Source organism: Vigna radiata, unplaced genomic scaffold, assembly GCF_000741045.1.
Source record: "Vigna radiata var. radiata cultivar VC1973A unplaced genomic scaffold, Vradiata_ver6 scaffold_23, whole genome shotgun sequence".
Classification (NCBI taxonomy): domain Eukaryota; kingdom Viridiplantae; phylum Streptophyta; class Magnoliopsida; order Fabales; family Fabaceae; genus Vigna; species Vigna radiata.
The window spans coordinates 235768-249192 of record NW_014541837.1 but is presented as its reverse complement, the minus strand read 5'-3'; the positions used below and the strand labels follow the sequence as shown (position 1 = coordinate 249192).

At 36.4% G+C, this 13425-nt stretch overlaps 1 protein-coding gene and 1 pseudogene across 1 annotated transcript; one reads left to right on the top strand and one right to left on the bottom strand.

Moving 5' to 3' along the window:
* Window positions 1-202: 202 nt before the first annotated feature.
* LOC106778501 lies at window positions 203-1054 on the bottom strand (annotated as a pseudogene).
* A 1556-nt stretch (window positions 1055-2610) lies between these two features.
* Window positions 2611-6208, top strand: LOC106778615 (protein trichome birefringence-like 39). The gene is made up of 5 exons (XM_014666595.2): window positions 2611-3075; window positions 3168-3339; window positions 5115-5290; window positions 5391-5549; window positions 5717-6208. Exons 1-5 carry the CDS (start codon window positions 2774-2776, stop codon window positions 6003-6005), a joined length of 1098 nt encoding a protein of 365 aa, XP_014522081.1. The 5' UTR covers window positions 2611-2773; the 3' UTR covers window positions 6006-6208.
* Window positions 6209-13425: the final 7217 nt, after the last annotated feature.

Genomic DNA, 13425 nt, shown 5'->3' with positions numbered 1-13425 from the left:
GCCAATAAGAGACTGTCACGTGAGAGTCTCCTTTTCACTCAAAAGCTTTATCACACTTCTTTATCTTCTTCAATCACTGTAATCATCATCATTATTAACCAATCACATTGACATTTAGTTGCCAAGAAACAAAAAAATTAAAGTGAGGGAGAAAAACCTTCAGAGGGTGAAGGCCAACTTTGAGTTCATGAGATTGTTGTTCTTAAGTTTCTTTGCTGCTTGAATCAAGTGTGAATGCTAGCTGAGAAGAAGAATCGAACATTTGATGAGCGTTTTCGAGGTTATTGACACTGTTGTTCTCTGATTCCTTCTTCTCTGCTGTGAAATCCATAATCACGCGTTGCTTCCCAAACCCTAATCCCCTTTTCCCAAACCCTAATCCCTAATCACACGTTGCATCAGAAATAATTTAACCTATTTTTATTTATGTTTATTCAATTTTGTTTTACTAGGATAAAAAACCTCACTATCTTCCAACCCAAGTGTCATCACCCTCCTCACCTGGACCACCCTTTCTTCGAACCTGTCACAGACCTTCTCCTTCTTCGTGCTAGTATCGAACCCCTTGTCCTGCTTCATCAGGGTGTCCGTTTCGAAGATGTCATTCCTAAGCACAGAAACGCCGCTGAAGGTGGAGCTCCTCGTAGGTTGTGGCGATCTTGTCCTCTGTCTCGAGGGGGCCATTGTCAAAGGAGGGAGGGGCGAAAAATCCCTCTAGGGGCTCTGGGGGGTTGAAGTCAATGTCTTCCAATGGGTTGACGTTGTCGAAGAAGAAGGTGTCGATGTCATCAGAGGGTTTGCATTTGGCGCAGAGGAGAGAGGGGTGGTGTTGGGGTTTGGCGAAGAGGAGGGAGACGGTGTGCAGCGGCGAAGGGAGGAGAGAGAAGCGGGAAGAGGCGAAGAGGGAGAGGGAATTGAGAGCAGGGGAAAACGAAGGTGCAGCCATGAAAACAGAAAGGATTAAGGTGGACCGTTTTTGCCAAAAGTAGGATGTTAGTGAACTTTTGAAAAAAGAGATAACAACATTGAACATACCTTATAAATCAAGAGACCAAAATAGATATTAAACCTTCATAATATTTAGTGAATAAAATTAGACATTAATTATTATTTGTGTAAAACTAGATATTAATAAATAGTTCGATAATAATTTATAATAAATCAAACAATATATTTAACAAATAACAAATTTGATTGAAATAAGTTATAATTCATTTTAACTTTAAATCTAATTCAATTTTATAAAACTTATTTATAAAATAAATTTGTACGTTATCATTTTATATTAGTTATAAAATTTCACTCATCTTAACCAAGTGATGATAAACAGATAAGGTGGCAATATACAATATGACATTATCAAATTAATATACAAAAAATATATAAGTTTTAATTTTTTTAATTTAATAAAAATACATCTAAATAAGAAAATATAAAAGTTTAAGAGCAACTTAAAATTTAATTTTTAATGAAAAATCTTATCAAAGTTAATATAAATACCTTATTTTAAAAACAATCCTTAATGGTAGCTACTGTTACCAATTAACTCTTACTGCAACACTTGAGCATCTTTTCAGTCACCACTTCAGAGCAGGAACTACACAGGCATATCATAATATTGGAGTAGCTTATACGTAAAATATGATTTTAAAATTTGTACAGACACAAGCCAATCTCACCTAAAAGGATTATAATCACAGCCTAAACAATAATTCACAATCATAATTCATATTTTGCAACTCCTTGGGATGATTTATTGTTAAAGAAGAAGCAAACCACCAACCAACCAGTTCTTATATTTTCTCTTGTGAATTTTGTATGTCACTCATTACTATAAAACAGAGGAGATCAAGAATACAGTGACTTATGAAATCATTCCAGTTATATGAACCAAAAAAGGAAAATAAAACACGTACAGTGTTAGCTCACAGCCATATTTTTGATTCAAGATGTGCTTAGTTGCCTAACTGTGCTAAGCCTATAGTCAACATCTAACACCTTTGGTAGGAGACCTATCTTCTGCATGAGATGCATGCTATGTTCTCCTCATTCAACACTTGAAAGATAAAAAAACTGTTTTTCTGGTCAACCATGATATACTCTGTCTCTATGATCTGAACCCCAAATCAAAGTTGATAACGTGATGCACTGAGATAATTAACTCAGGTTGGTATTGCACATAAAGGAATACTGATAAAATGGTTTTAAATTGATCTAATACATGGGTAATAGAAAATGCACATTCAAAACCATTTGAAATGACCATGTAGTTAATACATCCATAAACTACAATGTTGTAGTCAGAAGTCATGGCTGTAATTAAAGATTTAAAATATAAATTCCATAAGCTTAAGAAACAGAAATATCCTACAAAACTGCTGAGAAAAATTGACTATTATTTTTTCTGACTAAATATTGATAAAGAATTCTTAATGCAAGGATGAGGATTAGATCCATCCCTACCACATGACACTGTTAAAGAATCCATCCAAAATTGCACTGTTTTCGCCAGCTGAATTAAATAAACAAATAATGAAATAACACGTAACAATAATACAAACCGAAAAAGAGCAGAGAGAAAAAGGTGTCATGTTTTCACATTCTTCAACCCCCATCTCTCTCTCTCCCTCTCTCAGCTACAAACGAACACAAAAATAAACATTATATAAGGCTTTGTTAGAGACAACTTTTTCTGCACTCCTCGTCCTTTTCCTTCCTTCAACATAACACAGGGAAAGGAAAGTAGCAGTAAGGAACGAAACCCCAAACTAACATGGGTTTCTTGTTTCCAACCCTGTTGTTGTGTCTATCTGTTGTGTTAACTTCCTTCCAAACAAAAGCTCAGGAATTTGACCCCTACTTGAATGCCAATGTTTCCAGTTTGAGCAGTGGCAGAAAACTTGCAGGAAGATGCAACTTGTTCCGTGGAAAATGGGTGTATGACTCTTCCTACCCTCTCTACGACCCTTCTACATGTCCCTTCATAGATCCACAATTCAACTGCCAAAAGTACGGTCGCCCTGACACACAGTATCAGAAATACAGATGGCAACCCTTCTCTTGTCCTTTACCAAGGTACCACCTACTTCCAACCTTCACTTTCGCACTTCATATTTTCTTCATCTTCTGCTTCAACCCTTTTCAATTTTCATGTCTTGTGTCAACAGCTTCAACGCATTTGACTTTCTGGCTAAGTATAGAGGCAAGAAGGTTATGTTTGTCGGTGACTCCTTGAGCTTAAACCAGTTCAACTCTCTGGCTTGTATGATTCACTCTTCGGTGCCTCACTCTAGAACCACTTTCACAAAGCAAGAATCTCTCTCCAAAATCACATTTGAGGTTGGTTTTCTAGTTCTATTATTCTTATTCTTATTATTTAAGTTCAACTATTCAATTGATTCCATTGTTGTCTTTATTTTAAAGTTTGGCTACAAGATTTTGCAGTGGTGTTAACAACACTATATCAGTCACATTAGAATTAATAGCAGAGACTAAAACTTACAACTTTTTTTTAAAACATTAAAGTAAATATTATTTAAGCTATTGTTTTTAGTTTTCAATCTTGTGCTGTTCTATATATATTCTTTCCATTTTTTGAATTGAACTGGGGTGGTAGGAGTTTGGTGTTGAGTTATGTCCATGCAAGTGGTGTCGTTTTCTCCCTCAGAAAGTTGAAAAATGTGATTTATTTTCTCGAAGTGTTGAACTGGAACCGAGGCATTGATGAATGATTTGGTGCGAGAGCCGGCGAGATGGGTTTTGTTTTGTGTGTTGCTGTGAAGCACCAAAATAAAGTTTGCGACGTGATTGGTGGCGTCTTTCTTCTTTTGCAGGGGACACCTTTGATTGTTAACACGAACAATAATAAATGTTTCCCTTAAATGCTTTAATTACACTTTACTCGAGCTGTTACCCTTTCAATCCAGCCCATTTTTTTGAACGTTCACATAATTTTCTTACCAATGTCTGAGCTGTTTGACAAAATCTGATTAGGTTCCTGAATATTATAATCTAACAATTGTTAAATGGGTTTTCAAAATTACATTTTAATATTAAAATGGCCTAAAGATGGAACTGTAACATCTTTTACATATTCAATGATTAACTTGGACTTTTTTATTTTAAAGAATAAACTAAGTTAATCAAGTGTGCTAAAATGACAGTAACTTTTATTGTTACTGTTTTGTATTCATTATCAAAGCAGAATGCTAATTTAAAGTAAAAAGTCTCTATGAAAAGGTGCAGCATTTAATGTTACCAATTCATTGGTATTGTATTTTGTGACTGTGTGTGTATAGATACCATCAAAACTTTGAGTTTGTGATCCAAATTGTCAGCACTTTCTTGCTTTGTGTAGAAATTTGGTAAACAAATGTCTTAATTAGCAATGATGAATGTTGGACATCTAGTTTTGTATTCAAATCTTTGCTGTGTGTCTAGTGACATCAAGTCATCAATCTCGGCTTGGAATTCCACAGCATCCAACACCCATCATCATTAGTAATAACTAAATTATGAACAAAGCTTTACTCTGCTAAAACTCATTTTTCTCTGTTTCCGAATCTGCAATGATTGAAAGTTTGATTTTTGCTAACCCCATACGAGATTCAAAGCAATTTACACAAGCATTACGAGTATAATCTTACATACGGGGTTGATTGAAGAAAAAGTTAAAAAAAGTCGAAGTGGGTCATAGTAATATATATGTTTTATATTCATAACATGTGCAGATTATATAGTTAAAAAAATGTGACAGCAACAGTAATTCTAGGATTGTAGACATAATTTGTAGTTTTGTTCTTAATTAGATTAGTTCCGAATTGGACCACTTGACACTTGTGGCTTGATTCATACGCTGTTCTCTGCTTGCACGACTTTTTCTTATATAAATTCTATCTACGAAAGTCAGGGATTTTTGTTTTTCTTCAAATTTTTGTTATTCCATGGTCCTTTTTAATTAGTCTTTTTAACACTTTGAAACAATAAAGACATCCTTTGATAATGTGGTAGGGAAGTTTCTTAGGAAGTAAACAAACTTTGGTGGACCCACACAAAACATAGACAAATTATTCACTGTATTATTCTTATAATTGTAATTATTTTGTTTTCATCAGGACTATGGCCTTGAGTTATTTCTGTATCGCACACCATATTTGGTTGACCTTGACCGTGAGAGTGTTGGAAAGGTTCTGAAGATTGACTCAATCAAGAGCGGTGATGCCTGGAGAGGAATGGACGTGCTAGTTTTCAACACGTGGCACTGGTGGACCCACACCGGGAGTTCACAGCCGTAGGATCATCTTTCACATCATTATATCATAATCATGATCAGAATCAGTTCCCTTAATCAGGGATGAGAAATAATTGCTTGTTGTATTGCTGGATTGCAGGTGGGACTATGTTCAAGAGGGTAACAAGTTGTACAAAGACATGAACCGTTTCATTTTATTCTACAAAGGTTTGACAACTTGGGCAAGATGGGTTAACATCAACGTGAATCCAGCTCAGACCAAAGTCTTCTTTCTGGGAATTTCTCCTGTGCATTATGAGTAAGTTTTCTCTACCCCAATGTAAAGATCCAGTTTTTATTATATAGATCAAAGGGACGTGGTTAAATGTGAAGACCTCCTTAAAAGTGGTCTTATATTTGTTAACGGAGATGTTTTTTTGATGGTTTTACTAATTGTGCATGGTGGGTGTTTGATGTTGTGCTTAGGGGGAAAGATTGGAACCAACCAGCAAGATCTTGCATGAGTGAGACTGAACCATTCTTTGGTTTGAAGTACCCTGCAGGAACACCAATGGCTTGGGTGATAGTGAACAAGGTTTTGAGTAGGATAAAGAAGCCAGTGTATTTTCTGGATGTGACTACATTGTCACAGTACAGGAAAGATGCACATCCTGAAGGGTACAGTGGGATCATGGCAACTGATTGCAGCCATTGGTGTCTTCCAGGACTGCCTGATACATGGAATGTGCTTCTGCATGCTGCTCTTTTTGGCTGAAGGAAGAAGCACCTAGCTACTGACTTGCCAACTTTGTTTATTAGAGGAAAACCAATTGTTTTCTAATGTAGGAAATATTAGTTTAGCATTCTGCTTCTTTGGAATTGGATAATAAAAGGGATTGATTCTGCAAATTGTAAATTATCATATTGTTTTCTTTGGAATATTGAAAAGCATTTGCACTGAAGTTTCTTTTGGAATAACTTGCGGCTGAATGGTTGTGAATCTGGTACTTGATGAAATTCCTCTCTTGCAGAAGCTTAAGGGAAAGAAAAGCCAACAGAGAATCTGATCCCACTCTGCAACCTACTTATTCCAGATTAAATTACCAGAAGAAACAAACAGGACTTCCAAATTTAGATTAAATTAAATCTTTCAGGAAACTTTAGTTCCCCGACCTTTCTATTTAATAAAAAGAAAGTTCTTACTTTCTCCAATACAAGAAGAGAAAGTATGTATCACATTCAATCTATTCTTCTTCTTTTTTTTATATCAGATAATCATAAATCCTAATATTTAAGTTTCTAATAATTAAAGAGAGTAATGTAATCAATAGAAACAAAAACTTTAGCACTGACAAATTTTATTTACCAAAAAACATTTTAGTGAATATCGACCAATTTTATCAATAAATTTTATTAATGAAAATATTTATCAATATTAAAAATTATAAAATTTATTGATAAGTAAAATAAGATAAAAAAGATTCTAAATTTTAACATTCATAACTTTTATATTCACCAAAGTCAAGTGTGTATGTAGGGATCTGAAAAATGAAATCAAGAGGGACAGGTGTCCTAAGCTTTTGAAATAAGATTTTAAAGACCCATGGACTATAAAAATAGATTTTTTTGAAATCTCTGGTTCATTTGCTTAGAACACCCTCTCTCTAGAAAACTTGTTCTTCAGGGCTCTACCTTCTCTCATCAATTTCTTCACACTGAACCATTCAATCTTTGAATTGAAGGTGTTCAGGTGTTCCCAGCATAGAGGACTTCGAAACCCACCGATCAATTTCCCTTTTCTTCAATTGGTAAGTTGCAATTCTTTTTCCGTGCAATTTTGGGGCTGGGATCATGCAACAATTGGGGTTTGCATGTAATTGATTTTGTTTCCCCCAAATTTTAGTTTCAACCATGCTCTAAAATATGTCTTCCATCACCAAATTGCAATCTGCAGGTGATTCTAGTCTTCCTTGAAGTGAAATTTAGCGTTTAGGGGTTTCCTGTGTCTTGAGCTGTTCGACTAAGAGGTAAGGGAAACTGAGAATTTTTGTTTTGTTTTATAAATTAGAGTTGCATGAGTTAGGATTATTATGTGAAATCTGTGAAATAATGCATATGTGAAATGTTTTGGTGAGATTGTGTTATTTGAACTAAAATTGGGTTGTATGTGTGTATGAGATCATATGTTATTTGATTCTACAAATTGTGATTCTGTAAATGGTTGCTTATGAATTTGTATGGTTGTGATATGATGCTGGAATTGGAATGATGGGGTGGAGGAAATTCTGTATATAGGATTCTAGATAGAAAATTTAAGCAAATCAAGGTGTTTTAGGCTATATTAAGGCAACTAGGGTAGTCAAATTTGGAAGTTGGAGTCATAGAGAGTCTTGACCAGTTTAGACCACTTAGAAGTGTCAAAATGAACAAAAACAGTCTTTAAGTGTCAAATTTAGATCTGAGTCCATAAGTTGAGAGAAATGAGGTTTTTGAGTGTAAATCTATGCATAGTTGTTAGGGATTGAGGTTAGGAATGTTTATAAGCCTTTAGACAAGTTTAACTACACCTAAAGTTCAAGTTAGAATGATTAGAAATCCATCAAAAGGCCTAAAACGAAATGAGAGTGGGTGAGTTCTGCAAAATCTGCAGAATCCACGCCTGGGCACCCCTGAGAGGCTCTGGGCGCCCTACAACGCTGTTTCAGCTTAATTATGGCGCTGGGGCGCCCCTAAAGGGCGTTGGGCGCCCTTTTCTGCTGTTGCTTTTGTTTTTGATAGTTTGGGGGGTTTCGGATGTCCGTTTTGGACGTTCTTTTGGTAGTTTTGGGGGTTTTAGACCCTTCGGGAACTGTTGGTGATGGTTTCAAAGTCATTTTCCTTGTCTAAGTATGAGTTCATTGGATTTTGGATCGTTTGTGGTTTTTTTGAAGTGAAATTAATGTTATATATATGTTTGTATGCAAAGTAAAGTTGAAGGGTTACATGTACATGGTTTTATATTGATTCAGTGAGATAATGTCATGGTATTTGGTGGTTCATGTGTTAAGTTTCAAAGTAAAAGTATGGTTATTGGACGTAATTCCACAATCCTCAAGGGAGGTTACATGGTGGTGCCACTGTAGTTTGTCGTGATTGACCGTATGAATGGTCGGAGTTCAGGATGGGGTTTACCTGGACATTCTAATGACCATCCGTGCTCAATTAGAGAGTGATGAGTCATGTGGTGAGAATAGCAGGAGGTCCTAGTCTTGGGTGTCTCCATTTATGGGCCAAGATGAGTTTGGTTGGACTTACACTTGTGTGTGGTCGGGTGAAACCCCTTGGCAATGACTTTGCAAAGCAGTAGGGCCACCACAAGTGCACAAACCCCTGGAACTCGACATTTCATACTAGTCCTGACGGTCAAATCACGTGGTCTGTCATTGGTATCAATCAAATGCATTCATTTACAGTTTGTGTTGTATTATTGTCATTACATGCTTGAAATACTTGATTAATAATATGTTTTATTTTTATTATACCTAGCTTACCCTTGCATTTATTTGTTGTATGTGCTTACCTTTCCCCCTTGCGATGATCATCCAATCCTTTGGATGTGAGCAGTAGCTGATGATGTACCCTTGGAGTGAGCATTAGAGAACGAAGAAGACACAACTTCCAGTTCTTAGGATCTTTTCTAGCTTTTGTTTTGTCGTGTTCTATATTTTTGGAAACACTCTTTAGGCATCCTGAAATCTTTAGTTGGTCAGGTATTTTGGAGAATTATTAAACTTGTATCAAATTTTAAATTTCAGCCATATTTTGGATGACTGTATGCTTAATACTGTCCTTTATTAACTCTTAACTACTTTCTCGTACTATAATAGTTGAATCCTATTATATGTATGTCTATATAATATTTGGGATGTTAGAGTGTATATTGTAAGGACTCAGAAAAAAGAAAAAAGAAAGAATAACTTTGATAGTGTACGTGTGGCAGCAGATCAGTGGTGTGAGCTAATGTTTCGGAACATAAGGATTTTATTTGTAAACACTTTACAAGCTCATATAATTTTTCTGAACAGCCAACACCCCTCTTCAGAGCTTCCTTTTCTCCTTCTTTATCTTCTCTCATCAATTTCTCTCCACTGAATCAATTCAATCTCAAACAGAAAACACTTGAGTGATCCCGACGTTGTGAGCTCCGGAATCAACCGATTAGTTTAGTGTTTTTCATCTGATAGGTCTTCCCCAAATTCCTTCATGTTCTGAACTGTTACCATGCAATTTTCCATCTTGCATGTGCTTAACGGTTCCTTTTCTTTAAATTATTAGTTCAATCGAAGTTTAAAAACTGTTTTCTTTTCCCAATTGGTAATTTCTAAGTGATACTTGAGTGCTGGAAACTCTCTATCTTCACTGATCAACCTGGAGTTCTTCATCTAGTAAGTATTTTCGTCCTTTTTTTGCAATTGGGGTTAGAATCATGAAACGAGTTCAGTTGCATGTAGCTTTTGGTGTCATTTTCCTTTCCTTAGTTGAGTTAAATTCTAAGAAACTGTCCTCTATCATCAATTGATTATTTGTACGCATTTCTAAGTCTTCCCACGGTGCAAGAGGCTATTTGGATCATCCTGTGAGCTTGGTCGTGTATAGAGGTAAGGGAAGCTAGGTTTTTATTTTCTCTCTAGTGAATTAAAGTTGCATGATTTATAATTATGTTTGAAAATGTGAAACAATGTGTATGTGAAACTTGTAATATGTTGTTCTTGTGAAAACCGTGGGGCTCTTGGGTGTAAGTCCTCGGATGCAGAGTTGGATTCTAGGCTAGGGGGAGTGTGTTTTTCTTGTGCCGATTGTTGTAATACAGAGACTAGTGTGGGTGGTGTATTATATGTTGATGTTGGTAGGAACGAGGAAAGGGTTTACGTGAGTGAAGGAGGGGTTGGAATCAGAGTAGATTTAATGAAAGAAGAATATGGAAGAGACCTAGTGGTTGTTAGTGGGAGTTAGGGTTTTAAGGGAAGGGTTACGTACTAGCGGGGGAGGCAGGAAGTGTGTGCTATCTGATGTGAGATAAGAAAAGTAAGGGGAAAGGGTGGTAGGCGTCTTGCACGGGAAGAAAATAAAAAGAGTGTGTTGGAGTGATAAGGAGTTTTAATGGTGATGGTAATGTGAATGGGAAGGGTTTCGGTTCTACAGGAGAGCATGGTGTTGGGAGTGTGCCGAAGGGCCCTTGGTTCGTTACTGATAGGAATAGAAGGAGTCAGGTGGAATAAGGAATAAGAGTGTCACGATGTGGAGGTAGTGGTTAAGTGAGAAATAAAGGAGCGCATGATAAAATGAAGAGAAAGGGAAGATTATCGTTGCATGAAAAATAAAATGAGGTAGAGGTTGGGTTCTATAGCAGAGAATAAGTTGTCGGGGCGTTACAAATGGTATCAGAGCCTAGCCTCTCCCAGTACGGTGTGGTTCGAGGACGAACCAAGCGGAAGCTGGTGGGCATGTGACACCCAGGCATTGACGAGGGCGGGGAGTGATCGCCGGTGCAAGAAGCATGGAGTGCAAGAGGCACAGACAAGGAGCGACTCCTGGCAGGCTTCCAGTGGAAGGGACACATGGACGGATCGAACATACACCTGAATGAGAGAGATCTAAAGATTGTATAGGTATGAGACTATACGGTTGAAGGATATCTTAAAGAAATTAATTTGGTTACTTATATCAACAAATGCATTTGCTTTTCGGTAGCCTAACCCATAAGAACTCCATAGTTAAGCGTGCTTAGCTTGGAGTAATTTAGGGATGGGTGACCTTCTGGGAAGTTTTCCCAGAAAATGTGCGAGTGAGGACAAAGCACTTTGGAAAGCCTCGTGTTTATCTGTGGGGGCAATTGAGTGTTTGAATGCAGTGAATTATGTTATGCAGGTTGCTAATAAAAAGGTTAAGTTGATTATGGTGTTTTAGGCTAGATTAGAGGAAGTGAGGTAGTGGTTTTGAGAGTTAGGAGTCATGGACTGAATTAGACGTGTGAGACAGTTTAGGTGAGTAAATTCTGACTTGTTAGAAGTGTCAAAATGAGTAAAAACAATTTCTAATAGGTAAATCTAGAATAGAGTCCTTAAATTAATGAATGTTAAGTTTTTGAATACAAATAATGCATAACCACTAGATAATGAGGTTTGGAGGTGTTCAAATCAATTAGGCAACTTTTATTCATCATATAGATCGAGTTGGGAGTGTTAGAAACTCATCAAAGTGTCCCAGATGCACTAAAACCAGAAAAATCAGGTTTCTGTCAAAAACTGATAAGAACAATCGATTATCCCACTTGGTAATCGATTATTTTAGTCGGAATGTCATGTTTTCTTCAAAGTTCACGTAAATAATCGATTATCATATGTAATAATCGATTATTATTGTTAGGAAATCATCCAAGACAGTTTTCGGTGGTTTTTGGGGTTCCGAGTATCATTTCTGGACGTTCTTTAGGTCGTTCTGGGAGTTTTTGACCCTTCCGGAACTGTTGGTGATGGTTTACAAGTCATTTTCCTTGTCTAAGTATGAGTTCACTAGGTTTTGGGTTGTTGGTGGTCTTTTGAAGTGTAATTAGTGTTATATATATGTTTGTATGCAAATTAAAGTTGAAGAGTTACATGTACATGGTTTTATATGGATTCAATGTGATAATGTCATGGTAATTGGTGGTTCATGTCTTGAGATAAGTTTCAAAGTGAAAAGTATGGTTATTGGACGTAATTCCATGATCCCCAAGGGAGGTTACATGGTGGTGCCCTGTAGTTGTTGTGATTGACCGTATGAATGGCCGGAGTTCCAGATGGGATTTATCCTGACATTCTAATGACCATCCATGCTCAATTAGAGAGTGACGAATCATGTGGTGAGAATAGCAGGAGGTCCTAGTAATAGGTGCTACGTGGAGGCCTATTATTCGGTAAAGGGCTTACACTTGTGTGTGATCGGGTGAAACCCCTCGGCAATGGCTTTGCAAAGCAGTAGAGCCACAACAAGTGCACAAACCCCTGAAACTCAACATTTCATACTAGTCCGGATGGTCAAATCACGCAGTCGGTTATTGGAATCAACAAAATGCATTCGGTCTTAGTCTGTTTTGTGTTATAGTCCTTGCATATTGTGTGTGATTGTATAACATGATAGTTAGTTCCATTTAATGTATAATCTGATAGAATGTTTACTTGATTGCTTGTGTGCATGTTGTTATACATATGTTAGTTTAAATTTGGACTTATCTTGTATGTTTTTTTAACCTAGCTTACCCTTGCATTGTGTGAGTTGTATGTGCTTGCCTTCCTCCTTGCGATGATCATCCAATCCTTTGGATGTGAGCAGAGGCAGAGGATGTTCCCCTGGAGTAGGCTTTGGAGGGAGAGGACCTAGCCCCTAGCTCTTAGATTCTTTTAGGATCTCTTCAGATGTTTATATTTTGAGGAACTGTGTAGTTTAGATGTTGTATTTAATCCATAGGATTTCTCTTAGAACTTCTCTGTTATTTTGAGAGACCTCCTATGTATTTAGAGTTTTAAAATTTTAGCTCATCTTGGATGAATGTAAACACTATTATATCATTTTCATTTTGAAGTTGCTTACCATACTATAATGATATATCCTGTTATATTATATTTAGCATATAATTTTTGGGATGTTACATTATGGTATCAGGGCAGTTTGTCCTTAGGATGACCTGTGAGTTACAGGTTTGTCATGTCTTTCCTGTGGAAGGATGAGTCTAAATGGTACGTTATATCATTTTATCCAAGTCTAGATGGTCAAACTTTAAGATATAACCCAAAAGTTTTGAGAACAAAGAATGTCTTGATAGAAGTAGTGAGGGTGCATACTCATAACTTTTACCAAGGACGATATCTTTTCTCAATTCTGATTTTAAATTAGAACTCTTCTGTAAATCGTTCGATCTTATACTAGTTTCTTTATGACTAAACGTTCTTTTTTAATTGTCATCGTTCGGTCATTACTGTTACCAATAAGGAGCATTGGTAAAACTTGAAGAATTGTTTTGATGATGCTGCAAGAAGTATTATTTAAAGAGAACATTAGATTTATTTAAAAAGCAACTTGTAGAGTTTGGATGTAGTAGGAAAATCTTAAACCTTGTATTTTTAATTGGAATAATCGATTATGGACAAGCTATAATCGATTATCACTTACATTTTTAC

Coding starts and splice junctions, on each gene's coding strand:
- LOC106778615 (XM_014666595.2), top strand. CDS start 2,774: ATGGGTTTCTTGTTTCCAACCCTGTTGTTGTGTCTATCTGTTGTGTTA. Junction 3,340..5,114: donor TCTCCAAAATCACATTTGAG/GTTGGTTTTCTA, acceptor TGTTTTCATCAG/GACTATGGCCTTGAGTTATT. Junction 5,550..5,716: donor ATTTCTCCTGTGCATTATGA/GTAAGTTTTCTC, acceptor TGTTGTGCTTAG/GGGGAAAGATTGGAACCAAC.